General features: G+C 40.5%; 1 protein-coding gene across 2 annotated transcripts in view; it reads left to right on the top strand.

Annotated features, from left to right (window-relative positions):
- The first annotated feature begins 1,258 nt into the window (after positions 1-1,258).
- Positions 1,259-25,655, top strand: part of SHROOM3 (shroom family member 3) — a 128,507-nt gene continuing 104,110 nt past the window's right edge. Inside the window, exon 1 of one of the 2 annotated variants that reach the window (XM_015861637.3) lies at positions 1,259-2,343. In XM_015861637.3, the coding sequence (XP_015717123.2) occupies positions 2,170-2,343 (174 nt within the window). In that variant the 5' untranslated portion in view covers positions 1,259-2,169. The remainder of the gene's footprint in view (positions 2,344-25,655) is intronic. The other variant, XM_015861635.3, reaches the window with a different exon arrangement.

Here is a 25,655-nt window from a genome sequence, read left to right as displayed (position 1 = left end):
TGAGCAATATTTTTTCTTGAAAATGAATATAATTCAGAGTTCTTTGTCTTGTAAATAGACTGGCATGTTCTCACAGTCTTAAATAGTTCTGATGGTTATGGATAGGAGGATGTATGGCCCCAAGAGATGACTCCTGGAGCCTTAGCAAGGCCTGCAGAGAAACCGAGATGAATTGTTCTTTGTGGTAACTTGGAATAAGGGTTTTCCCAGTGAAACACTAGGAGTACTTAGAATCTGATTTGAGGCAAACTGAAGGATGATTTCTGGATAAAAAGAAGCTGTAAGACTGTCCATGATGTGAATCAAATGAAAAATCAGGCCCTAGGAGAGAAGCAGAGAATACAGAGCTCAATACAAGCAAGGACTAAAAAAGAAAGAGGGAAGTATCTTCTATATTCCTCCTCTTGACTCTTAGGGATGAGAACTGGGAAGATAAAAGGCTGTGAGGCAACTTTAACATCTTAAAGAGAATGGGAATAAGGCAGCATGAAGTGCATACACAAATGTAAAGAGATTTGTAGCTGCTAAGCTTTCCCCCACAGCCAGCATCTGAGCGCAGCAGAGTTCATTCTAAGTTTGCTAACACAAATTCTTCACTGCTTTCAAAGCTGGGAGGAGAAGTAATGCACATCCCAGGTGCTGTGAGATCAAAAGTACGGGCACCTTACAGGTACAGGCTGGTATCTGTATCTGTATCTGTTTACTCAGCTATGCAAGCAGGAAGGGGGGTGGGCTGTGAGCTGCCCTGTCTATCATCCTGTTCAAGTACAGCTATAAAATAGAAGTTTTTGTGAACACCTCTAGTGGTATATTTTAGGAATAAAGTCAACATCTGCTAAAGCAATGAGATAAATGCCAGAGGGCCTACATGCATAGATAAAATAATAGATGCACCCACAATCCTAAATTCAGTGTAGTCAGTGGTGACTGCCTACATTCATAAGAATATCCTAAATTCACACTGCTGATTCTTGTTAAACCTATTGGGAAAGCAGAGATTTCTTACAACACTGTAGTATTTGGAGGAAAGGAAATATGTTTAGTGAAGTCAGTGCATACCTATGTGGAAGAAAAGCCATTTATGAGAGTGAAATTTTTAGTACTGCTTCACTGTGCTGATTTGGAACAGGTCTGTTGTGTTTTCAGCAGCTGGCAGTTTGCATTGTTACAATTCCTTGACAAATAAAACAGAAGGATGGTGGGTTTTGGAGGCATAATAAAAGGGTGAGCCCCAGCTTTTGCACATTGCATTTTAGTGTTGCATGCTTGATGTGCACAATTGGGCAGCACTGCTTTTCTCGCCTTAATCCATCTCCCTCTCTCTCTCTCGCTCACTTCCTGGCCCTCTCTCATAGCAGCAGTAACTGCAGCAGCTTTGGCAGATTATCGGGGAGAGCACAGAGAATGAAAAGAGCTCGGCTATCGTATTAACGTTTTTCCCAAAGGATTAATTTCACCTACTTTTTCTGTTTGGCTGATAGGTTTTTTGTATGTTTTTATTCCAATAAATTTGGAGTTATTTCACATTTGAAACCCCTCTAAACAGTTTTTGGAATGGACTTTTATCTTCCTCAAGCATTTTTTTTTTTTTTTTGAGAAGTCAGAAAATTGTGTAGTAAGCAGACAAAGTAACTGAGAGCGTGAGAGGGAGAAGACGCGTCCATTCTTTTAGTGCAGTGGGCTGAGGCAAAAAGGGCATTGTGATGGTAAATGGCACGCAGAAAGGAAGAAAAGACTGATAATCAATCACAAATGAAGCATTCGTTTTGATTTTGGCAATTTGCTGGCCAATGGCTTTTAAATGTGTAAGCTTTATTTTTCTTTTGTTGCCCACATACTGAAAAACTTCAATTTGATAGACCGAGGACAGGAAGATAAATCTTTACCAAACTGTCATGCCCAGAATACCTGGAAATGGGCAGAGCACAGTGCTGAAACAGCAGTAAAAAGTGGCAGTTCCAAAGGAGAAACAGCATTCAGAAATGTTGGTGGGAAACATTTTTTTAACCCGTCACCTTGGACTCCAGCTCTGAAGAAAAATTTTCCATCTCAGATGCTTCTTATTTCATGTGTTTGGGGATGACTCGTGGTGGGTGTCCGGGGAGTTTAATTTGCTGCTTTATTAGTCTGTGATTGCCAGAGTCAGTTTAATGTCTGACTGAGTATGTGATGAAACAGATGAGGATGTTGGACAATATTAACACCAGCATATCGTCTTCAGAGAGCAGCATAACCCACAGAGGAAGATACATCTACCTGGAGGCGCTGCTGCAAGGAGGTGCTCCATGGGGATTCACACTGAAGGGCGGACTGGAGAATGGGGAGCCATTAATCATCTCAAAGGTATTTTTTCTATTTCTAAATGCAGTGCAAACAAATTAGGAGTTGTGCCAGATTTAAAGGGCAAGTGCTGTAAACTAAGACTGAGATGTTAGATTTGGCACTGTATTTTGGCTTGAATTTGAAAAGTGTTGAGAACCTGTTGAAGTTACCGGGTTTTCTCAGTAGCTTTTTGAGCAATACATGAGAACTCTCACCACTGTTTAAATATCAAAGTACAGTTTTTGTCCCAGAGGAAATATTTTTGCTTTTAGAAATGATATCTGCTTATTGCACTGCAGCCTATGGATTGGAGAAAGAACTCTCTTTTGTTGTGAGCTGACTCAGTTGTCTTGTGTCATGAAAACGCAGCATATCCCAGCATGTTCAGTAATCCATAACAGTCTCTTCTGAAGAGAAAAGAAGTGCTTTATGTCATGTGATGCAGTGCAGTGTCTGCTAATCAGAAATCTGTGTGGAAAACAAAAGAATAATAAATGCTCATTCCGTATTGATACACATACAAGTTATGTTAGCAGTTCACTCACACTATGTACTCTCTGCTTGTTAAAGATATTTCAAGTGTTGTATACCTTCTACAGTTGTGTTCTAGCTGTCAAAATATTTTAAGAAACAAACAAGAGTTCCTTATTCTCATTGGAACCAGGCTTTTAAAAGTACCTGGATACCCAGAGATGCAGATCCTTACGACAGTGGATTTTCAAAAGCATCAGCTGAATCTGTGAATATTTTAAACACTTTTTTACCTGTGGCCCTAAGAGTGTTTTGAAAATGTGATACAGGTAGTTAAGAAATGTTACCTGTTGTGGCTCTAAGTCATATTTCTCCTTTGTGTCATCTGTCTGGTGCATTCTGCTTCTTTGTAGTACAGATTTATGTAGTGCACCACTACGTGCACATGCACTGTCACCCAATCTTGTTTCTTCATGTAAACTAGGACACATGCAAGGAATGCAAACAATCAGAACTGATGTCAACTGAAAGAAAGCTAAATCAACTTTGTTCAAATCCTGCAATTCACTGTGCAGATATTCACATGAAAATGCCAGTCACTTGAATAGCTCACCTGAAAGAAATTGCTGGCAGTTTGTGCATCTGCATGTTGAAAGAAAAAAGGAAGACTATGATTCAATAATGTTTACTGAAAAAGAATTTTAGAGATCTCAACTCTCCTTCTTGCATTATTTCATTGGATATAGTTTGGCAATGCCACAGGATGCAAAACTAGTCTCATTGAAATGGTATTATGTTTTTCATTCTGTAAGCATTGAGGGACTAACACTCCACATTTATTCTTTACCTATCGGCTGTGCTCTACATTTGTGAGGAAACTGAATTTCTTTTTGCTTTGACATTCTTCTGTGACATAAAAAGCCCTACCCCCTGTGCTGGGATTTTTTTTTAATTAGGGGTAGGGAGGCAGAGAGGCAGAGGGATGGCTCTGGATGCTGAACATTAATTAATCTATGGGATTTGGTTTCCACGACAACGAGGCCCCTTAATGTCAAACATGTCTGGAGCGTGCATAGCGCTGCTGGGAGCTCTATGCCTTGTGCTTGCATTCTGTGAAGCAGCGCTGCAAAAATGTGCATTGTTAAAAAAAACTTGGAGCTTCTGCTAAGTTTGTGCTGTCAGTGTTGGCATTTTGTTCTACTTATGTGTTAGCAGCAGTGAGCTGGAGAACAGTTAGCGTGACTAAGCTGTGCTTTCTGGAATCTGGGCAGCACCTACAGCAGATTTCCAATTTCATCGGAGAAACTCATTTCTTCTTGTGTTTGAATTCTTGGGTGGGAATTCACTATGCATTCTTTAGAATGAATTGTATATTAGTAATTTAGCTAATTCAGTATTATCTCAATTATACTGTGGAGCAGTGAGGAACTGTGGGAAATAATCAACTGAACTATGTTAACCGGCCAAACCCTCCTGTACTTGCACAAGAGCACTAGCGCTACTCATGCAGGTACAGCACTTCTAAACAATGTTATCATTAAATATAGAAAGTATGGATATCAGATTTTCATTTCTGATTATACAAAATTAAGGTAGGGATTTTTTCTTTCAGCTTCCCAGTCTGTTTTCGCAAATAAATCATATTTACATCTGCTTCAAGGACCGTTTGCATTGACAGAGTTGTGTTAAATTGCTTCAGTGTAAATAAAAAGGTAGATTTCAGTAAATATTGAAATTGGTACCTACGAAAGCTTGTAGCTTTACTAAAATCAGTGCAACATCAACATTACAGACTGCAGGACAGACAGCAAGTCTGTTCAAATATGGTAGTTATTTGCAGTCATCAGGAACTGGTGTTCTTTGGGACCCACAAATATAGCAAAAATCTGGCCTGTATTTTGAGCTGGTTGGAAGTGGTGTTTTTGAGCTCGGTCTACCATAGTTCTGGCAGTTCCTTGCACCAATAACAAGGTCGTTACAGCTTCTCAGCAGAAGTCCTCTTGCTGTATAGATGCACTGCAGTGCTCCTGTGCAGTAAGACAGCCTGACTGTTGTTGTGTGCATGGTTGAGTGCACAGATAGAACACGGAGTTAAACACGCTAGTAAATGCTTTGCTGAATCAGGCACGATGCTCAGCACATCATGGAACCAAGTCTAAATCAGCTTGTCAGAAATGTTGGTTGTGCAGCTAACGTAATTTTAGATAGTTTAAACAGATGACCTTTATTAGCTAACTTTGCTTTTTTGCCTATGGAAACATAAGACTGTTGAAGCAGTTTGATGATGACTAATTCAAAGTCCTCAGCACAGGTCTTTCACAGTCTGCTTTGTGTGGAGGATGAACCATAAGCAATTTTTTTACATCTGACCCACATTTCCCCTCTCCATTGAGGAAAATGCCTTGACATTCCTCCTAACTTACTTTTTTTCTATCTTGTTTCTCAACTAACTATATACAGTTCTTCACGTGAAAGCTGCAGAATCCTATTATTTTATAGTTCTGTCTGTATAGGGCATTTAAAAGAACATACTCATTTTCAGAAAAAGAAATCTGGAACTGCTAACACTGTGTCAGCAAAATGGAAATTCAGGGTGTTGACTGGCCTAGAATGGCACTTAGTTTCTTGGGAGCCTCAGGAAATTTCCTTTGTCTTCTGGACCTGCTGGTTGGACCACAGGATTTTGGGATTGTGTCTTCCTGATGTGCCACTTAAGAACAAACATGTGATGGATCCTCTGAAATTAAAGCTCTGTGGAAATAAGCGCAGGAACGAATAGAAGAATGGGCAAAAAATATGTCAGCTGCACATTGCTTTTCCAAGGAGCCTGAAGTGAATGTCTAAAAGTCAGTATCTAAATCAGCACCAAAATATAAATGGTTTGAAAAAAAGATGGATTATAGGCTGAAAATTAACAAAATGTGTTTTCCTTTTTGTATTCACTTTGTGGTATAAAACGTTGTCAGTGAAGAATACAGATGAGAGTTTGAAAGGGAAACTATGGTTCTGTGTTCTTCCTGGGGAAGAATTTCTTATTTATATGAGCTTAAAGACTAGTTGTCAATCAAATTCTTTACTTAGAACTGCTCACAGTTTTCAGAGAAATAAATATCCTCATGAAGTGAACAGGAAAAACAGTTTGGTGGGAGGAGGAAAGGGACTGTCTGAAGTGAGCACGTTGTGTTTTTGTTTTCCCCAGCTGAATGAACTTTGTAAATTTACAGACCTCAAAAAGTCTGGCCTAAATCTCTAGAAGATGTGCTGTTTATGGTTATCAAATATTCCTTTGGAAAGAAGACTGTAAAGTTGTATTACTTTCCTTTTTCTAAGCATGCTAGTTTTCTTCTTCTGTCCATTAGTGTTTAAAAGCGAAATCTGATATTATATAAAAATGTCATTAATACTTCAGAACCACTGGAAACCACATCCCATGTAAGGATCTCCCCTTCTCTGTTTTCAGATCTTAGTACATTTCTCTCTTTTCTTCTTTTTTCTTCTTTTTTCCTTTGTGCCCACTTAGTAGTGGTTTAGAACTATGTAATTTTGGCTCAGATTTGGAGAGATTTGTTCACATTACAAATGCAGAAGTGATGGCTGGTGATACTGAATGCTGAACTGGAACCTGATTTCCTTTGACCATAAAACCATATGCATACCCAGATTTGCATTTGTATATTACTGTTTTGGTTCACTTTAAGCTGTGAAAGCAGTGTTACAAAAATGAAAGCACTGACTGTTCCAGGCAGCAAAGGCAAACTGGGAATAGAATGTTTGTTCCCTCTCTGTTTGCTCTGAGTGTTTTTCAGTTAAGAAATCTTCAGTATTAACCATTCTAGAGCCAAGCAATCTATTTCTGCAGTCATTTTCTTACTATTATGCACAAGCCTTTGAAATAGCTTTGGTTGTTACAGGACTCTTTATTTTGAGCTCCATATTCATGATATGAACAAGAGAGTTATTTCTCTTCCTATGAAGCATCTAAAGCATTCTCTCTCAGACAGCAGCTATGTGGGAGTCAGTTCCTTAAACTCAAAAGAACAGGTCACTTACAGGGATTCAGGCTGGAAGTATGACACAGACTCTGAGGTTTCTCTCTCAGCAGGGATATAGGAAGAAGTAAACATTTGATAATGACAGGAATAGCTTGGAACAGTCCTCAGTTTCTTGTTCTAAGACCTTGTTAAAAGCCTGGCACAACTTGTGGTGCATTCTTCTGACAGTTACGGCCCTGCAGGAATCAGTACTTGCTGCAGCTGGATCAGGCTGTCTTCCACCACACTGCCACCTGCCTCAGTGTTTATCCTGTAGTAGTTTTGATTGTGATGCCTTGTTCACATTGCTTTCTTCAGCGAACTCATAGAGCATTTAGTGACAAGTAATGAGGTTCATTCCACCAATCTTTACAAGACAAAACCCAAAAGACCATTCTGGATTTTACCTACTCCTGGATGGACACTTTTTCCTATCTCTGCTTCTGGTCTGACTCCAAACTTTATAGTACTTTCATCACAACACTCACAGGATCAGCACTTTACCATTAGGGTAGTCCCATGAGACAATTGCTCTCCCCATGCAAATGCTCAAAGCCCCAATAGACAAAATAATCTCACAAACTGACAGGCAGTTCCTTTTCATCCATTCCTCATCCCTCTGTGTAACAATTGCCTGTTTAGGAATGGTTAGTCTTTCTGTAGGGCTGCAAGCACCAAGAAGATGGATAGTTGATGCTCTCATTAAATGGGACTTATTTGAACGTGGCAGATTTGAGATAGGCATGAGGACATGAATCAAAGCCTGAGACACTGTGACTTCCTCTGTGATTTTATTTGCTTGTTTGTTTGAAAGTTTCCCTACTGGTTCTTGTTTGGATAGACACAGACTTCATTTTCCTTATTACTGCCCTAGAATAGCTTAGGCCCTCTGTGCTGTTAATGTTGAAAAATGCTTTTTCACTTTTTGTCTTTCTATATACAAAATTAAGTGTGTTGATGAATGGATCCCTTTCAAAGCCATAAACATCTTATTACACTCAAGCCTTCTTGCAGAGTGCTTTCAGCCCTGATTGTGCATTTAGAGCCACAGATATGGATGTCATGTATAATATGTCAAGTCCTTAGAACTGTTTTTCATGTGTAAGAACAGAACAAGAGTGGTATGTAAGAATCACCTGTGTGCTGGTCTTTTGGTATTTAACTACATCAGCTGATGGAGCATGGAAGAGTGGTATGCTCATTGTCCCTTCTTATTTTCCCTGGGGAAAGCAATAAGTGGGCTGTGATTTGTCTAGGGCTAATTCATAAAGTAGTTGCTTGTGCTTGGTCTCAGTCCAGAGGCAGGCAGAAGGGTGATCCTCTCAGCAAAAAGCACCAAATGCCTGCACTGACTGATATCTGAGTTGTAGTAAAAAGGTTAAGGACTAAATCAGTTTGGACAATGGAAGCAATTCCTGATTCCCCTCTCCCCACTCTCCCATCCTTCGTATTTTGCATTGGAGAAAGTTGTTCTTGACTGTTGATGAGTGGAGGGGTTCATTGTGCAACATCATTCATCTGCATGTCTGACATTTGTTGTTAGACTGGTAATAGATGAGGCAGGTGCCTGATCCCAGGTGCCAAGGAAATGTGGTGGCAGTGGACCTCCACTTTCAGAGGAAAAGGGAACTGATGCTGTAATTGTTCCAGAAAGTAGAGTTAGAGTTCTTCACTGCTCTTTCTCATTTTTCAGGGCTGAGACTAGGGCCTCACAAAAGACTGCTGATGCCAGCACATGGGACAGGATTGCCTACCTCTTCTTAAAGCTAGGGAATTGCTGGATGAAAAGGCTTCTATTGTTAGCTCCCTCCATTAGGCTGCCAATCGTTCTCTAGCACAAAAAGACTTCTGTTCACTTCCACAGCACTTGAATTAGCAGCTACAGACAAACTGGCTGACTGTTGTAAGTGGTACCTTGTACTGGTGCTGCCCCAGTAAAGGTAGTAGGAGCTTTTTAGATTGAAGATAGGAGTAGTGTCAGCTGGTCTCTTATTCATCATGACTCCATCTTTTGGGAGTACCTTGGTTATCCTTATTAACAGAGATTAACAAAGATGAATTCTGAGATTCACAGACAACTTGATGACATGGCTTTTGTGAATGTACATGGGGAAGAAAATTGCCCTTGAAAAGAGTCATACCTCCATGCTAAGAAGAGGACTGATGGATGTTTGTCTTCACCTGGCCTGTCATGCTTTATAGTTACTTCCTTACCAGAGATCAACCCAAACAGCAAAATTTCAGTCCAAATCCACTGAAGTGTCTTGCCTGAAAGATTTGCATCACTACACTGCATTACAGCAGTATGAATTGCAGAAAACCATATGTGGTGTAATCATAGAATCACAGAATCATTCAGCTTGGAAAAAACCACTGAGGTCATCTAGTCCAGCTGCTGTCTGATTGCCACCATGCCCACCAAGTATATCCATCAGTACCACATGGTTGGCTGGGACCCAGAAAGAAGGGGAATAGGGTAAATTACCAGCCGAGTGCATACTGTGTCAGGATCAAAGTCTGGGGTGATCCTCCCCCTCTACTCTGCCCTGGTGAGGCCACATTTAGAACAGGGATCTTCTAGTAGGAGTCCAGCAGAGGGCCATGAAGATGATAAGGGGCCTGGAGCATCTCCTGTGTGAAGTAAGGCTGAATAACCTGGATCTGTTCAACCTGGGGAAATGAAGGCTGATTAATATTTATAAATATCTAAAAGGAGGTTGGAGGAAAATGGATGAGTCCAGGCGCTTCTCGGTGTGTAGCAATAGGAGGAGTAATTCCATATAAATGTGTGAAATAACTTCTTTATGGTAAGGGTGATGGAGCCCTGGAACAGCTGCCCAGAGAGGCTGTGAAGTCTCCTTCTATGGTGATAGTCAAGACCTGCCTGGATGCCTACCTGTGTGACCTACTGTAGGGTATCTGCTTTAGCAGGAGGGTTGGATTTGATGATCTCTTGAGGTTCCTTCTAACCCCAGCAATTCTATGATTCTGTGATGGTGATTCCACCACTTCCCTGGGCAGCCTGTTCCAATGCATTATCACTCTCTCTGAGAAGAATTTGTTCCTAATATCCAACCTGAATCTCCCCTGGCACAATGGCATCCTTCAAAGTAACAACAGGATTTAATAGACAAAATATTTTATTCTCAGGTTCCTGGACAGAGAGGAATCGTGATTAAAAACAACATGTAATCCTTTGGGTCAGTAAACAGAGCCTTTGTAAATCCTGCAGTGGCTTTAGCTTATGTGAAAGAGATTAGTTAGGAAAAAATGCCACGTATCCTTGTTCACTTGGCTGTAGCAGGTGTAATCATAGTTAAGGTTACACTGATCCTAGAATGAGAAGCAGAGAATGCATGCACTCTTTAAATCACTTCTGCAGTTTGTGCAGCAGAAATGGTTGCTTATGGAAGACTCCACTAAACTCAGCCTTTCTCTTGCTTCTTGGGAGTTCAAGGCATATGAGGAAAAACCATCCTTAATAATAGCTGAGCTAATCTCATCTCAAATTTCATCAGTGTTTGCTTTTCAGGATCTTTTGGTAAAGCTCGAAACTGTGAAGCATGAATCCAGCATGGATCTATTGTGCAGAGAGTGCTAAGACTTGAGGAGAGATCTTTGAAAGAGAAAAGGAGAAGAATTGTAACTTGCTTGCCAACAAGCGTTAGGAGTCAGAGAAAAAATGTACTGAGGCCTTTGAAAATATACTGCTGAACCACAAAATCTTTGCCACTTAATTGTGTGGATACAAAGCCTTGAGGGGATCTCCATCTGCTTGCAGTGAAAAACATCCAAGACCACTGTCAGAAAACCCTAAAAATTGTTGATATTCATCAACCCAGGAGGTAAATCTCTCTTCTTCACTGGAGAGCTGAGACTGCAGTCTTTGGATTTGAGCATGAACGAGAACTGACTGGTATTCTTTCATCACTCTAGAGGCTTTGGGCTGTAGTTCTGTTGCTGCCTAGAGGTAGCTTTCTTATCTTGTCTGACCCACACCTGTCATTATGTGTAGAACAAGGAGTATCTGTTTCACATGTAGGCTACCATATCTGTCTCATCCAAAGGTTTTTCCTGTCTCCTTCATTGGTCCACTTAAACCCTTAATTCATTTAACCAGATCCTTGTTTATAAGGAGATCTGGACTGGATTTGCCAAAACCTCAGCTCTTTAAAGAGACAGAAGTTGTTAAATGCTGGGAAGCAACCTCCCGCTGTGGAAATTAAGTCTGTGTATCATGCTCCCAGTGTGTTACAGTGAGAAAAACACCTTCTTGATGTAAATTTGTTTCATATAATAGGGCTCATTTGTGTGGCTGAGCTGCAAATAGAATTCCATATTTAGGCAGTGCCTAGATGTGTTTCCGCAAGTCTTACTACTTTGCCATGATCTTGAAATAAATAAATAAATTATGCTAGCGTTCTTGGTCAATTGAAATCAGGAAAAGGACAACAGGAACAGACAAGGCCAGCTTATCCAGGACACAGCTTGTTAACATCCTAACTGGTATTCAAGCGTAATACTAATTTTTCACACTTGCATTAAAAAATCCCATCAAAAAAACCCCTCAAACCTCAGTGATGAATGATTCCTGCTGATAAGAAAATCACTGTGCTTAAATTCATTAATAGAATAGGCTGTGGGATACATTTCAAAGCACAGGGTGAGAAATAAGCTCCCAAATCCCATTAAGAAATAACAGGATTTATGTGCATTCCTCCCATATACTAACTTTCCCCTCTGGAAACATCTTGTGCTGAGTTGGTGCCATTTTTCAGGCAGGTGCAATGTTTTGCAGTTCCCACAGACCCCTCCAGATAATCTGGCAGCCTGAAAGCCATTCTCTATTCTCACTCAAGAATGGGGATTTTCCAATGTATGGGTGAATGACAAGTTTAGCTGACAAATGTCACAGCTCCATGTTCTACAGGGTTTCAGTCACACATTCTACAATGATGCAGTAAGCAGTTTTGTCCTGTCCATCTCAGCAGTTAAAATGTTTTAAATACCAGGCAACAGAGATAAAAGAGATAATGCTATTCAACAGCCATTATCAACACTGCGTTATTTTGTGAATGTGACTTGAATTGTAACTGTGCAATTTAGGATATTGAATTTTTCAGGCATTTTTCTTGTAATATTAGCAGTTAGGGTTTGTTTTTTTTTTTTTTTTTTGCCTTTCTGGTGAAGACAACTTTTTGAAAATATGCCTAATCTTCACATTTGCAATTATTTATAAGTTTTTGTGACTTCTTTTGCTTTTAGAGGCATAGATAAATGCCAAATATTAATTCCCATACAGCAGATAAAAGTAAAACTGAAACATTTGTTTAAGAAATGGCAAACGGATTCATTTCAAAGTGCAAAATGGAAACAGTTTCATGGGGCAGAAAGAGGCCAGAAAGGTCTCCAGGATCCCTGAAGATGCTGTGGCAAGAAATGGGTTTTTTGGAAGAACTGAAAGAGCATCTATTCCCTGCACGTTGTAAAAAATTTTCTGACACCTATAGAGCAATTCTGACTTCATGATAAGGAATGTTAACTATTGTCATAGAGAAGTATTCTTGATTTTCTATTCTGGTTATAATCAGCTTTTCTACCATGACAATGTCAGCACATGACAGCTGAAAACTAGAGTCCCTTTGTGCTGTTTATGAGCATTAAAAATATATATATCTTGGTTTTGGAGTTTATAGTTGTGATAGCCTAGATGCAAATATGAAAGAATATAAATACAGCAATGAGTGAAAGTGAAGCAAGAGTCAGCGAGTCTTCAAAAGCATCAGTGACTTTGCAGCCTTCATAATCATTTTGCTTGGAGTCTGTGTTGTTTTTTATGTTTGATTTAGAGATGTTTACAATGGCATATAATTGTCAGAATATTGACGTCCTTGAAAAATTGTGCTGGCTACATTCTTACTGTGATTTTTTTTTCTTTTTAGGTAAGCATTATTTCAATTTTTAAAAAGTGGATTTTCCCCTCATGTCAGGTCTCAGATTTTCATTTGTTGTTCAGTGACCGAACTTGTCAGCGGGCTGAGAGAGAGCCACATTTCTCAAATTCAGTCTCATGGAAACTGGGGAATGAGCTGATGGAATTCAGACCGAAAGATCTGGCTATTTTCCAGGTGCAGATACATGGCAGAACACATTTCTAGTTTCAAGAGAGACAGTTGAAACAGAGGAAGAAGTGAGAAACATTTGTACAGAGAGGGCTGGGGTCGTGGGGAGAGATCTTCATTTTATCAATGATCCCCCATTCTTCCTCCTGCACTGCTTCACTCCATGTTAGCCTAAAAGCAGTTGCCAGTGTTGACTGAATAGTGTCAGCACAGAAGGGATGCAGCCGCTGACCTGACTATAAGGCAACAGTGAAAGGTTAGAAGAATTAGTCTTGTACTGTAGACTTGTATTAATAGTTGTATTGTGGTGTTGTTGGCACAAACTCTGCAATTAAATAAGTTGTTGGCACTTTTCCCTAGGTTAAATTACTACTACTGTTCCCCCTGCTTGCAAGTCAATGAATACAACACTTTTGGGGAGGCAAGTTCAAACATTTTTGTTCTCCTGGGACTCTGCGCATTTCTGATTTCAAGCTAAGAGGTTTCTGCAGGCTTTGCAAGTAGACTTCTGTTGTTATGCCTCTGCAAACAGCCCATGCAAACTAATGCCAAATTAGCAAAGCTGGGAAGGAGGTGGGTGAGAGGGAAAAGACTGATGTAGAAGTGAATGCCCTTGGAAGGGGTTCCCTCTTTCCCTTATGCCTGGGCCCGGGGATTTTTCCTAGTACTGGGTTATTGTTGCAGGGGATTAAGTTTCCATCACAGCTTCATCAGAGGCAACTCACCCTTTTTGTCAGCCCAGAAAGTCAGCCACAGGCATGAGGGGGCAGACAGCATTGCCTAGCCCTCTCCGAAAGTACAGAGCAGCTGTATTTTTTAATCCTGCAATTGAGTTTGGCCTGTCTGTCAGTGGCAACTGGGTTTGGCCAAGGGCCCCATGGCACCCTCTGTGCTGTTCTGCAAGGGATGCTAAGAGTAGTACACCTCCCCAGTACTGCTTGCCTGGCAACTTCATATATGCAATTTAGTGACATTTCCTTCTGTTTTAGGAAAAGGAGCCATTGCACTTCTTCCCAAGTCTGACTCTAATTCTCTAATGTAGCGTATCAAACAATATCTACGTCCCCATTTATTCAGTATGGAGTAGACCTAAAAACTACCCTTACCCCACGTCATAGCTTTATTTTTTTCTACGGAGCTGTCATCAAAGCCAGAGGGTCAGCTGCAGTCTGGCTTCCTTTTCTGACCTACATAAAGACAAAGGGTTAGATGCAGCCTAGTCCTTTGGGGTAGCGTGCTGTAAACAAAAAAACTGGAAATGCTTCAGTCTGTGTCCCAGTGGCTGGTGTTGAAAAGCAGCAAGAATGTGGGAAGACTGTGCTCCTGTGTGAGCTGAGAAACTTGTATGTATAATTGGCTTTCTAAGAAGAAGAGACTAACAGCATACAGAAAAAAAAATATTAGAGAGGATTTTAATGTGGGTTTTCCTGAAGACGAGCTGTTACTTAATCCATCATCAAATGCTAATGATAAACTGTGTTTAGGTTTTCCCGTTCACCAATGACATTATCATTTTGTAGCTTATATTGATGCTTAATAGAGATTGAAAGAGAGTGAGCCACAAGCACGTCAATGCAGTCAGGAGTCAGGAGAAAAGAGTAAGAAGAAACAAAAGTAAGTGCGCTTGAGTAGCTCTGCATCTCTACATCTTCTTGTGTATCTCATCGGCTGCTTAAACAAAAGGTTCTTCTACTGGCTGGAGCTGAAGAGAACCAGGGTGAGCATCTATTGTTCTGTATCTTTTATTGCTCTTGAGCTGTGATCTTGTCAGCTCTCATTAGCTTAACAGGCTGGACTGTGTCAGTCCTTGGGTGGGAGACTTTGAAAAGCAACAAGAAATGACACAAAGTTGTTCAGTGCATAGCGCTGCTTCCCCCAGGTCAGTACTGAACCACTGACCCATCAGAGTTTGAGATGGAGAGGGTGTGCTAACACTGCTCTGTGAGACGTTCTGGCTTTTGGTGATGATATATTGTAGAATGTCAGTCAGTGTCAGGTTTTACTAGAACAAAGTTATGATCCCATGAACCAAATCCTAGTTAGAGTAACTTGCATAACAGCTGCAGTGCCATCTTCTTGTTTTTCCTTCCTCTAGAGCAGGTAAGGTGGTGAATGGCTGTTGTGAGATGTTTTGGTTGCAGATGGCAGCACACAGTGAACTGCCTGTATTTATAGAAAAGTCTTTGCTTGTTTAATATGCTTCAGGCATTTTAATGATGAGAGAATATGAGTGGAGCTAGTCAAGTGGGCTATCCCATGCAATAGTCATCTCAGTTTTAAGCCGTCTTTATAATTCACAGGGGGTTGTAGTCTGTCCTTGCACTTTTTGTGAACTTTGTAGACCAGGCTGAATATTCACCCAGATGTCTTTAGATAGTTGCTGGATCTTCAGTACTCAAGAGTGACTCTATCTGCTTTAGTCTGGGGTAAGTTGAAAATTGCAGCACTAGCCTACCCTTTCCAATAAAACCGTTATCTTCCACTATGCTTGTGGTTGCAGCAGTCAAGATGGCCTGAAGCACATGAGTGAGACCAATGACAGTTGAATCTGAGTGCCAGTGTAGCAAGGTTCCATACAGCTACGGGTTATCATTGACCATCCTCAGCAGCAGTGCCTAAAGGCAAGTTTATTGCACCAGGGTAGGTGTTAAAAGTAGTTCAAGGTGGGAACGAATACCCATTCTAAAAGGTGATAATCAGGGAGACAGGTAAGGAGGCCCAAGAGGCTCAAGTCAGGAAGACACCTCTGCACACATGAGACTGTGCCTTCCTAAACTCTGCATGTATTCCCACAAACTCCCATCCAGGAAAGAAAAGAAAAAAAAAAAAAGAAAGAAAGAAAGAAAAAAAAGATGGACAAAAGGCAAGTGTGGTTGTCTCATAGCTGTTCAACAGGCAACTCTGAGATCCTTCTGGCAAGATCTACTGAAGCTGCATTCATCATTGTTTGGCCTGTGTCACCCAGCTGGTCGGGTCAGAGAGCTTCTCTGACCTGAGCCCACAAGTGATGGACAGGTCTGTAGAGGGCATTATCACAACATAATCACACAGACTGAAAGGAAAGCCATGTGCCTTTCTTAACTTTTTTCCCCCTGTTCTCTGAATCTTTAGGATAATACATCTTTTCTTATTTTCCTCTGAATTCATTAAAGCTTCTGTTATGTAATAAGGTTTTCAAAGCAAAATATGGCCCGGAGTGTAGTAATGGAGCTCTTCCAAAGGTCTGCAAAAATTCTGTTGGACTGTTAAAAGATGGATTAATGATGGTCAGAAGTACTTCCTGCTGGGTTGTAGCGTGCTCTCTGGTTTCCTCTATCCCTTAGGCATTAGTGGAATTTCTAGCTGACAAAGAGCTAAGTTTTTTTTTTTTTCTTGCTGGTTTAAGTTAGCGAAATCGGTTTTGAAACAGAACAGAGGATCTTAGTGGTATTACTGTTTTTGCCAAAACCAACAGCAGCCAGAAAGAAAAATACTGGGAACTCAAAGAACCTGGTCAGGAAGGGAGCAGAGGAGAAATTCTGCTGGTCTGTGGACTTTGAAATTCCTTTTTTGTGTGTTGCTTGGTTGAGAGAGAGTGTAGGAGGAGTTACATTTGGAGAAGGTGGTATTATGGGTTTACTATTTTTATTTAGTCGCAGTATATTAACCATGGGGTGAAAAATAATCTGTAATACGTGTTAAAGAACATAGAACTGTGAAATCTTGGTTTCATAAGGTGTCCCTTATAAAGAGACAAGTTCTTATGTGCCCTGAACCAAAATTACAGGAAAACAAAAAGAAAAGAAAAAATAAAAAGACAGCGTTTGAACTGAAAATTTTTGCCCGATCTTTTAAAACAAATGAAAATAACAACCGAAAACAAAAGTGAAATATTCTGCTGTAAAAATGTCAAAGTTAAATGTTTCGACCCTCTCAAAGTAACCTTTCAGCCCTGCCTTTCGGAGATCAGCATAATTGATTGCATGTAACCTGAATATGGAAGCAGCCTTGTTCTTCCCACTCAGAATAACATTACAGCAATGTTAGTACTTGCTAAATAGTGGTGCCCCGCCCTTTTTATAATATGACTTTCAAACTAAAGCTCTGTTTGAATGTGGATGAATTGGGACTTCATACAACCTGTCTTGGTGGTTTATTTTGACATTTTGTCTTCTAGTGAAAATGAGCAGGAACTTGCAAGGGTCCTCATTCATCACCCATTTAGAACTGCAAGGCACCTGTTAAGCTCCTGGGAAAATGTAGGCAGTCAGTAGAATTGCTAGGAGGGAGTGAAGTATTCCTGGATATGATTCCTGTGGCAGTATGCCTGGATATTATTCCCACACGTTTCAATTTGCTAACACATTTGTGATGCTTAAAATACATCTTTTATCTGGGAATGTGGTGATATCCACCAGTTTGTGCAGTTACTCTTAAAAATAAACAAACAAACAAAAAAAAACTTGTGCGGTGTACAGACTGGGAATCAACCTGTGCAGTGCAGACTGAGCTGACAATAGTGCTTACTGGGACATGAACCAGAGGAAGTGTTTCTCAGATCAGCATGTTCTTGAATGCATCAAGAGCTGACACAGTGCATTTTGTGCTCATGCCTTCTCCTCTTACAGCTTGCCACGTCTCCTCCAAGCACAGCATCACTATGAGGCTGAAATGAGCAATGAGGTATTGGCTACTGATAAGACACATACCCTGTTGCCAAAGAGTGTATTAAATTAAGGGAGTGGCAGTCGGAAAATCAATACTGGATGACAAATGTAGACTTGGTTTTGTTATGCAACATTACTAGCATCATTGCAGTGTGAGAGGTGTCAGCAGAAGAACCTTAAAACACAAAGGCATTCTGGATTGCAGGTTACTGCTTCCTGGTTTCATACAAAGAACTACTTTTTTTCTAAGAGTGTCATTTTTCTGCTTGCAAGAAATACTGATACATTTCATCCTTGGCTACTGACACAGCTTTACAATGGATAACAAAAAATGTTTTATGAGCCCTTTTATCCACTGTATCCTGTGCAGTGATGTGAATCAAACGGGGATTAGTCAGCAGGTCAGAGATACAGGTGAATTAATCCTTTGATATTTTTGCACTTGTGAAGTTAACATTTGTGAGGCATGGCTCGTATTTAAGGAGAAAATAACTTTTAATATATTTCATTTCCCAGTGATTCTAAAAGAGACAGTTCAGGCTCTTCCTGGCGGCTTGTTATTTGAAAAGGCGTGTCCACATGAGTATTTGCTCATGAACAGATGTTACTGATAAATAAGAATATTCACAGGATAAATATTTAAAGATTAACCTTTTGGATGTGTACACTTTAAGCTGCTTAGAAAAACCATTCTGCACCGGTATGCATTATCCTCTCTGCTGGATGTATATGTTGCAAGGCCGGGACTGGAAATGATTCATTTCATGTCAAGCAGTCAGTGTCACCTCCTCTAATCCTTAGGCATGTTTACAATGAAACACCTGCTGGCCGAGATCCATGCACCCAGCTCCTGTTCAGAGACTCAGCAGTAGCTCAGGAGATAATTATTTTTCTTTTACCAAGGTTTTTGGAATATTTTTGTCATTGGAAGGTAATTCTTATTCTTTTCCCTTCAAATGTACCCAGGAAGACATAGCTGGAAATAACACCAAGCACTGGCACAAATAAATGCACAGTGAATTCTTGGAGACGATGGTAATGTTTGAGGAGGAGGAATATGGTAGATCATGAGATGTACAAAATAATCTGTTGCGCATCCCAGAAGTGCCTTACCTTCTAAATACAGGAATGGTGTGTTTTCTGTTTTTGTGTGATGGGCTTGTTTGGCTGCTTGACAAGTTCAGTAGTGTTGCTGTTTTGTTTTTTTTACAACTCCTTTTTCTGATCCAAATTGGTGAATCTAGTCAACTTTCTCTGGGATTTCTTGTGCTTCCTATCCACACAGTAAGTATTACGTGAAGTCATAGATGAACAACAGAAATGGAAAAAGAAAGATTACTTATGAACATAGTTTTACATGTTCTATCATCTGTTTGAAATCAACAGAGAATTTATTGCTACACAAGGAGTTAAATGCCAGCAAAGACCTACAGTCTTCATGGTTTAGTGCTGTTATACCTAAGGATGATTGCTTTTTCATTTCTGATTCCATGGAGTGCCTCTCTTGGGCATGTACTGGAACCGTGTGTCCTGCTCTTCTTCCTTTCTGTCTTGGAAAAGGAAGATAAACATACAGTGTCTTACACTCATCTATATATGTTTTGGCTGTAAACAGTGTGGCATTGTCGAGGCCTGCTTGGGGACAATCATGCAAACACAAGACTGTAAAACAGCTGTATTCTCACTCCATTTCATGTGTAACATAGTCATCAGAGGGGCTTCATGGCAGTTTGTGAAGCACTGGTCAAATAGAATGCCTATCATATTCCTGCTCTGCATTGCCAATAATATCCTAACCCTATTCTGCACTGCTAGTAAATTACACTGCCAAAAATCTACAGGAAAGGTAGAGGAAGAAGATATTTCTCTTTCCTAATTATTATTGATAACTGAAGCTAAGTGAAAAAATGGATTTTCAGGTCAGTGGATGTTAAAAAGAGCCACTTGGCAGGTGGCCCAGATGCTTTATTTCAATAACGTCTTTAACTTTATTGATTCACAGAAATGACTTCGGCATCTTATAAATCAAAGCAAATAATAACATTTGAATTTAGACTGAAGAAATGAAACTTTTTATTTTAAAAGTAATGGAAGACTTAGCTCTAAACCGAAGGCCAAGAAGGAAATCTTGTGCACTGCACATAAGCACTTCACCCCCCCAGCCCTGACTGCCAAAACCTTGTTATTTTAACTATTTCAAACACTGTTCCAAATAACTGCTAAGATTTGTCTCTAAGTCTAGGGGTAGCACTAATCCAGGGAAAGAAGTTTTAGTAGTGTTAGGCCTTGTCTGAGCAGCCCATGAAAACGAAACAATTTTTCTTAAAGTCTTTTCCACAGTAGAGATAGCAGGTTAGACAGCTGAGGACCCACACTGACTCCTGCCACATATTTTGCTGTATTTTGGTCAGTATTGCACAATGCACACCTGAGCCACATTGCTGTCTTTGGCTGCACTGTACACTTCATACTGGGCAGCTGATAAGTGTTACTGGTTTTTACCATGCTGGTGAAGAGTGCTTATAGGATTGGGAGATACCTGCATGCTGGCATTCAGCAAGATTCTCTAGCAGCCTGCAGAAGTGTCAGCAGGAATGTGAGGAGAAATGGTGTTTCTGCTGAATCTTATTCTCAGTTACTGAGCTGGCTGTAATTACTAGTGCATGAGCAGTCACCCTGAAGAGCTGGCTGCCTACCTTCCCAAGGCTTGCCTTGGCTGATTGCATTTAACTAACTTGGCCAGCACTAAGGTTAACTGAGGACAGCTGCTATATGCAGGATGCTGGCGTGCTCCTCTGCAGCCTCTTGCATCTCTTCCCCATGTGGAACATGGGAACAGTCTGAGGGATATTTGAGAGGAGGATGGGAGTGAAGCCAGATCTATGGGAGCTGTGCTTGTGTGTGCTAATGAGGCCCAGAGGTGATGCCAGCCAGCTATCTCAAAGTGCAGTTTGCACATGAGTGCACCAGGAATGCACCAACTATTCAACAATAACAAGTTTTTATAAGCACACGTTTCTGACCATGTCAAATTTTGTTTCCTCTTCAGCTTCCAGAATCCATGGAATTTGACATTGGGGAAACAGTCACATTTGAGACAAGCTTGTCCAAAGGGGAATTCACATTGCTTCCCATCTGGAGCCTGAACCATTGATTGGCTTTTCTAACACAGTATCACACATTTATTCCTAAAACAAGACAAAAAGTTTAGAAGAAGTAAAATTAGTCCAAAAGATTAGAAAGTAAAATGTCCCTAGAGAGTTATGTGAACCATAGAGAGTTATCTGCTCTTCACAACTGCAAAAGCAAAAGCAGATTTTTCTCCCACGGATTTGAATAGTAGAATTCTATGAACACATAAATGAGACCCAGTCTGTTCTCATCTCAGAAATCTGATTAACTTTATAACATTACTCATGTGTGTAAGAAAAGTGTGTTTAGGGGTAGGGATAAGATGAGCAAACAAAAAATAATCACATTCTTAGATATTTTGATATGCAAGCACCCCAAACAGCACCAGAGGATAATGATGTGCGTAAGGGGTGCTCACAATGAAATGAGAGAAAATGTGGCTACTTCTCAACTGGAGAAAATGTGCTGGGAGCAGAGTCATTTCTTCTGTGAGAGAGGCTCAGTGGCATCAAGGAGGGGCAATGAAAAGAAATGGCACCTGGGAGTGAAAAGAGAATGGTGATCAGGATAATGCTAAAAAGGGGGAAAAGAACTCATGAAGCAGAACTGCTCAGACTTTCTTTTCGTTGGATAACTTTTCATTTACTTTGGCTATAATTCACCTAACAAAGGCAAGGAAGGTTATTCACTTGACTGAGTTGAACAGGCTGTGCCAGGCCTGAGCTGGTGTAAATCAGCATTGCTTCATTGACGTCACCTTCACGTATGTTGCTGGTCACCTCTTCTTGCCTCTTAACACCATCCTTCAGCTCACGTTACCTCTCATAACTGCTGGTTCCTTAGTTTAGACAGAAGTGCTGCTGGGGTTAAGTAGCCTTCTGACTATGGGGAGGTTGTGTTGGGAACAAGGTGCCATCCTTAAAGCAGAAAACAGCTCTTTTTTGTCCACTTAGTCCACGTTGCCTTCCTGAATGGAGTGTTAAGCACAGGAGATGAATGCAGTGAAATCTCATTTCCCACACTTCTAGTACGATATCAGTTTACCACAATAACCGCTCTCTGGAAAAATAAACATTAGCTCAGGAGAAGGCAAACTGCAAAGTACAAAGAGATGAAATATTCAGGAAATTGTGAGAAATCACTTGAGCTTGTACAGTAGCACTTCACTTTCTAAACCCAGGGCCTTAAGTGAGATGGACAGTTACTGAAACTCACTAACCATGGAACCATTGTTCTTTTCAAACTTTTCCTACATGGTGATCGATACTTCAAAAACAGCACAGAAAATGAAGGGAGATGAGCAAATAATAAAAATGAAATCAGATTACAGACCTGATCCCGTATTTTCCATGTGGTTTAATTCCTGGGCAGTGAGGGAAGTGGTAAGGCTTAAGAGGAGGGCCCTGAGGAGCTTGTCCTCAAAATGTGGATCCACTTCTTGCTGCCTCTCACTCCATCTCTCACTTTTGATTTGGGACAGGCAGAAACTCTAGGCTGCTGAGGGTCAAATAACATTTTAAGGTCTTCCACAACAACCTTTCTATCTTTAACAGTGGCTGTATACATTGACTGCAAACAATAAGGTGCGTAAAGTACTAGGTCAGGTTTTCCAATAACTTTATGCTTATACAGCATTATTTTTGTGGTGCAAAATACTCTTGAACCCCTAGTATTGCACCACCAGAGCAACTCGCTATGGGGCAGCATGCAGTTTTCAGGCTGAGAAGTCAAATTATCTGCACATATCTTTATAGTTCAAGACAGAAACAAAAAGCTTACTTAATTCTGGCTGTGTTTAAAGCCTTAACCCAACCACCATCATTACATATAGAATACCAGGTTTTGCTGAAGAGTGGAATTATAGATAACCTAACCCTGCTGTCCTCTGCCCTTAATTCTTTTCTAGATCTTTCAAGGCATTTGCTGCCTATTGCTGCTCCTTGCACAACGAAGGCTTTTAAAGTAGGGCTGTTGAGTGCACCTATGAAGGACATTACAAACCATGAGAGTGCTGGAGGTCTGCTCATGGAATTGTCCTGGAATGACTCCGTGAAATATCAGTAGTATTTCTTCTGCCACTCACTGATGTAACTGAAATGGAATTTGGTTCTTGCTATCTGAGTGTGTGATGGATGAGCATTATAATCTGCTTAGAGAAACTGGGAGATGGCAAAGTAATCTGAGGACAACCTTTGGGAGCTGGCCAATATCCCAAATCTGTGCTATGGCAATAAGAGACAACATTTTTTCTAATGAGCTGTTTCTTTCCCAGCAACAGGGGAATGACTTTTTCCCTGTCTGATACACCTTTGTTTCATGCCTCTCCTGTCTTTTTTCGGACTGTTCCCATATTTTGAATTAGCTGGTAATGAGAAAAAGAGTAGTGGAAGCTATCAAGAGGGGAACTTTCATAGGATGCAAAGGCCAGACCTTGGAAAAAAGTCTGTGTCACTTCTGGATGCGATTTGCATTACCTTACTCCTTTGGGTTAAAATAGTGTGAGCTTATTTCAGCATTCTGAGATCATTCTTTCCCCAAATAAGCAGTCTCTGCCCTGAAAGAGTGGATGAGAACTGGAATAAAGCAGCTGGGGCTTGAAACAAGAAAGGTGGTTGAGTACCACTGTCAAGGATGTCTAGGGTGGGTTGCACAGGCAGTGCGAGGCTCACTGAATTACCATCTCTATGGGAAAACAAAGCAAGTGAACAACAACAACAAAAAAGAATTGTATTAATAAAGTGAAATTCATTATTGATGACAGAGATAAAATATGATGTCCTTTCTTTCGAGTTCAGAAGAGAAACGTGTTTTATGCTGAGTAACATATAACCTTTTCCTTTGAACCTGCTTCATTTTTGCCTCCTTCATAATTCCCATGAAGCCATCCTGATTAATCAAAGTAATCAAATACAGTCCATGTAGAAATGGTTTCCAGAGGCCAGAGCTTTAGCTGATGATGAACACATTGATTCTACTGGAATGACACCAGGTTCTCAGCTGAGAATCAGGCTTGTGTTTTTATTTCAGTCTTTATTTATTTGGAGTCAGTGCTCATGCTTGACAGCTATTGCTGTTTCACGCACTCTTCATTCTTAACACTGAAAGGCCACAGTAGGTTCTATCTTTCAGCTCTGTCCTCTTTTCTGCTGTATTGATTTCTGAATGCCTTAGATAATGTATACTCTTGTTCTCTTGCTTCTGCTTACATCTAATATTTTCATAACAAAGAGCAGTTTTACTATGTAAGTCTTGCATTTGTGTAAGCTTCTGTATTTAAATCATTCCTCTCAGAGTTTTTGTATATGCAGCCTTGCTGAATGCTTAAGTGAATATTTGAACCCAAGTTGTAATAATTGCCCATGGTCAGATTTATTAGTGGACAGTATTCCTCTTTTTTTTCTCTTCAGCGTCAGCTATGTTGCCATTTATCATATCTACCAGATATCTAAGTTGGACAAAAACATGGCATTTCCAAATGCATCAGCCTTCTACCGAGGCCTTTAAATACTTGAAGGGCAGCTGGTGGGAGATGTTGACAAAGGGGATAGTCAAGGATGAGTGAGTGTGGCAGTGAAATGGTGGTTGCAGGATGTTCCTTAGCACCTCCTCTTTGTGCTTGAGCATTTGCAAAAGCTACTGAGTAAATATCATTTTAGGGAAGCAGAATACGAGCTCCACAAAAGGCAATTGTATGTCATGATCTCATGTTGCTCAGAAATTAACAGTGGGAGAAAGAAGTCAGCAGGAACTCGCACTTTCTCATGGAAGGACATGGTTTGCTGGGCAACCGAATTCACTGGAGCTGGCAAGTACTTTTTTGGCTCTTTTTAGTTGAGTTTCACAGCAATTTGGCTGCTGTTGGATTTCCTTAAGGGTTGCAAACTATCAAGAACATAAAAAGCTCCTTGTGACATTTGCTGTTCTGCTGTAATCTTTGGTGTCTGTAGCTACGGTAAAAGTCTGATCTGTTGGAAAATCTCCTGATTTCTCTTTATGTGTGATATTGAAATATACCAAGAAAAGGAACAGGATGGTCATATACCATGGTCACATTTACAGCCTGAAGGAATCAGAGTAACTTCAGTGACTTGACAGACTCAAACTGTTAAGCCTCTGTTTAAATCCGGGGGCCTGTCATATCAGCAAAAGAGAGATTCAACAAAAACAGGCTCATATGGCTCCAGTGCTAATTCAGCTTGAGGAACAGATGCTGTGACTTCTACTATAACTGTCACTCCCTGCAGCTTTTCAAGGGCTTCTCAAAGGATTTTTAGTTATTATGTTGGCAAATGCAAGAGAATACAGCAGTGGTTCAATATTAGCATTTGCAAAAGTTTCTGCTGGGACAGCTGGGAAGTCAGACTTGCAGTACGATGGTTTATAGAATCATTGAATTGTCTAATCATTAAGAAGAGATGACTGCTCACTGACTGTGTCCCTCAGTGCCGCATCTCCCCATTTCTTGAACATCTCCAGGGACTGTGATACCACCACCCCCCTGGGCAGCCTATGACAATGCCTCAACATTCTTTCTGAGAAGTTTTTTTTTTTAATATTTTCCCATTTCCATCTGTTTTTGCTTCTCTCCTGCCAGGCTTCTGGACGTGATCTGAATTCCAAGTTTATCCAAGCTTGTCATGTGCTCAATTCAGTCTGCTTTGATACGGTCTAAATGTGGCCTCCTTTTAACATACAAGGTTTGAAGACATCCCCCTTGCTAGAAGGGGTATTTTCAAAAATGATCTCTTCTCTGAGACACTGTATTGTCAACCTGTTGCATCCAAACTCATGTCATGGGCTTTGCTGCTGCCACTGTGCAGTACCTTGCTGACCGGATAGTACTGGTGGAAAATCTGCTGAAGTGATCTGTAGTGGTGCTTAGTTTGAATAAAGCTGAGAAAAATCCTGAAGTTCATCACTGCTTAGATCTG

This window comes from Coturnix japonica, chromosome 4, assembly GCF_054131305.1.
Source record: "Coturnix japonica strain WE chromosome 4, WE-NBRP24, whole genome shotgun sequence".
Lineage (NCBI taxonomy): Eukaryota > Metazoa > Chordata > Aves > Galliformes > Phasianidae > Coturnix > Coturnix japonica.
Note: the sequence above shows the minus strand (reverse complement) of the source record. Positions and strands in the feature narration are given on the sequence as shown.